This window comes from Terrapene carolina, unplaced genomic scaffold (assembly GCF_002925995.2).
Source record: "Terrapene carolina triunguis isolate 2854851 unplaced genomic scaffold, T_m_triunguis-2.0 Scaffold5423, whole genome shotgun sequence".
In the NCBI taxonomy this organism is placed as follows: domain Eukaryota; kingdom Metazoa; phylum Chordata; order Testudines; family Emydidae; genus Terrapene; species Terrapene triunguis.
Window position 1 is genome coordinate 1 of NW_020669774.1, and position 2,909 is coordinate 2,909.

At 43.8% G+C, this 2,909-nt stretch overlaps 1 gene segment (V, D, J or C); it reads left to right on the forward strand.

Moving 5' to 3' along the window:
• Window positions 1-426: 426 nt before the first annotated feature.
• LOC112123109 lies at window positions 427-1,130 on the forward strand. The segment is given in 2 exon segments: window positions 427-487; window positions 715-1,130. Coding segments are annotated over 2 exon segments (465 nt in total).
• Window positions 1,131-2,909: the final 1,779 nt, after the last annotated feature.

A 2,909-nucleotide genomic window follows, 5' to 3' on the forward strand; every position in this document is an offset into this window, starting at 1 on the left:
CAGACCCAACTCTAATCTAAACACAGGAACTGCAGAGCTGAATAGTACCTTACTGCACAAGCAGGCTCAGGGAAATCAGTACAATTGCTTCTGAAGTGAGGTACTTCTCAGAATCTGACTCTAACTTCCAAATGATACAGACACAAACACTGGATGTTCACCTAAAGCTTACATTGATTAGAAAAGCCCTAGCTGACATGTGAGCAATAATACTCGATTTCATCCATAGGAGCTGCATTCTCACACCGAAGGCTGCACATGGCTCTCTCTCTACACCCTTTGCGCCGGGGCACAGGGAATGCTCATTTACACAGAGCAGCAGCTTTGCATATTTCCACCTGAGTGGCATTTTCTTGCAATGCCGGGCAGATATAAAAGTTTCATTTCTTAGACTTTATGCCTTAGATTCTCTGTGACTGTCAGACTAGAGGGACAAGGATGATTTCACAGACTCATCTGATCTGGCTCCTAGTGCTGTGGATTCAGGGTAAGACCACCACCCGGGGAGGTATTAGATTAAGATAATCATCATCATAGATCTCGTCATCAAATCAATATTAATTCTTCATCCCATTAGATCACAAGGAGACATTTCCAGTGGACACAGACTTTAATGTAACTAAGCGGTTCAACTTAAAATTTGCAGCTCTCCATTTTTAATTGTATTTAATTTGATTTTCCTATTTTTCTTATAATGTTTTTCCTTTCCACCAGATTCTGAGGGGCAAATTGTGATGACTCAGACTCCTGAATCCCTGGCAGTGTCTCCAGGAGACAGAGTCACCATCAACTGCAAAGCCAGTTCCAGTGTTAGCTACTACATGGCCTGGTACCAACAGAAATCAGGACAAGCTCCTAAGCGCCTCATACACAGCGCTTCCACCCGCCCCTCTGGGGTCCCAGACCGGTTCAGTTTCAGTGGGTCTGGCACCGACTTCACTTTTACAATCAGCCGGGTTGAGGCGGATGATGCTGGAGATTATTATTGTCAGCAAGGACAGAGCTTCCCTCTCACAGTGATGCAGACCAATACAAAAACCTTTGTTCTATTTCTGTTATTCGGTGTAACAGCTGTTTCCCACCCACTCCCAGAGCAGGCAAGCGTGTGCCAGATTTTGGGCAACTTTTGAGAAACCACAAACCACAGTCTAATTTCATCTTCTCATTTCTACAGCTCCCAGCCGGCTGGAATTTACAGGCTGATTTATTAAAATAAACTCAGCAGCTTCCCTTTGTCCACTCAAGTCTACGCACTCCTTCCTATAGGCAGGGTCCAAGCTCCCACTATCATTACAATACAAGCCATACATCAGCTGACAAATGGTGACCACTGTACAAAGCCTCTAGAAGCTACCTGCATGAGCAGAAACAGCAGATTGCATGGAATGCTGGGGAAGGAAGCAGCCAAAGACTACGGCCACGTCTACACTAGAAAGCTTGTGTAGCCACTTTATGACAAAGAGGAAGAGCTCTCCCGTTGACATAATTAATTCACCCCCAATGAGCAGCCACAGCTATGTCGGCAGGAGACGCTCCCCCACTGACATAGCGCTGTCCACACCAGCGCTTATCTCGGCAAAACTTATGTCACTCAGCGGGGTGGAATATTTATACCCCTGACTGACATACGTTTTGCTGACGTAAGTGCTAGTGTGGACATAAGCCAAATGCACTTAGAGCCCTTTCCATACGTTGCAGTCACACCTATGGGACCAGCTGAATCTGCTCCCTCTCTGGTGTCTCTCAGTGTATCCCCATAGATGTTAAGCCTCTTCCCTCACCTGTCTCACGGTGGAATCATGCAATCCTCCGACTCTTTGATCATGACCAAGACATCGTATATACCTGCCCCTTAACACCCGCCAGGTCTAACTGGATTCCGAGCAGCTGTGTTTCATAGAATGATAGAAATGTAGGCCTAGAAGGGACCTTGAGAAGTCAAGTCCAGCCCCCTACGCTGAGTCAAGACCAGGTCAACCTAGACCATTCTTGACAAGTATTTGTCCAACCTGTTCTTAAAAACCTCCAATGACAGGGATTTCACAACCTCTCTTAGAAGCCTATTTCAGATCTTAGCTACCCTTAGAGTTAGAAAGATTTTCCTAATATCTAACTTAAATCTCCCCTGCTGCTGATTATGCCCATTACTTCTCATCCTGCCTTGAGCAGACCTGGAAAACAATTGATCACAGTCCTCTTTATAACAGCCCTTAACATTATTGAAGACTCTTATCCAGTCCCCTCTCTGTCTTCATTTCTCAAGACTACATTTGCCCAGTCTTTGTCTTAAACCTTTCCTTATAAGTCAGGTTTTCTAAACCCTTTATCACTTTTTTGTTTTGTTTCCTCCTTTTGAGAACCTGTGACCAATGATAGTGACCAATAGCCTCCTTAAAAAAAGTGTTTCTATTTAGCAGTTGGAACAAAGTATCAGAGAAACAAGGATTTTCAAGAATAAAGAGATAGCATGTGTGTTTGATCTTATCTAATCTTACACTTTACAACAAGCGAAATCAAACAGGCTAGCTTCTTAAATTACAGAACAAGAACTGAACCAACTCATATTCCCTACACGCTTATCTACACATGGAGTCATTCCGGAATAGCTATTAACTATTAATACCTATTCTTGAACAACTATTAACTCAGAGTAGCTATTCCTGAATAGCTCCGTGAGTAGACAATCTTATTCCAGAATAAGTGTGCTTGCTCCTCTTTAGCTGAACCTGATTTGCAAGCGTATTAAGCACAAAAGGAACAAGGCGCTTTTAGGCTATATCTACACTAGAAATGCTAGAGCAGGGCAGCTGCATAGCACTTAAGTGTAGACACGTTACAACAACAGGAGGAGTTCTTCCATCTCTGGAGGAAATCTACCTCTCCAAGAGGAAGTAGCTATGTCCATGGAA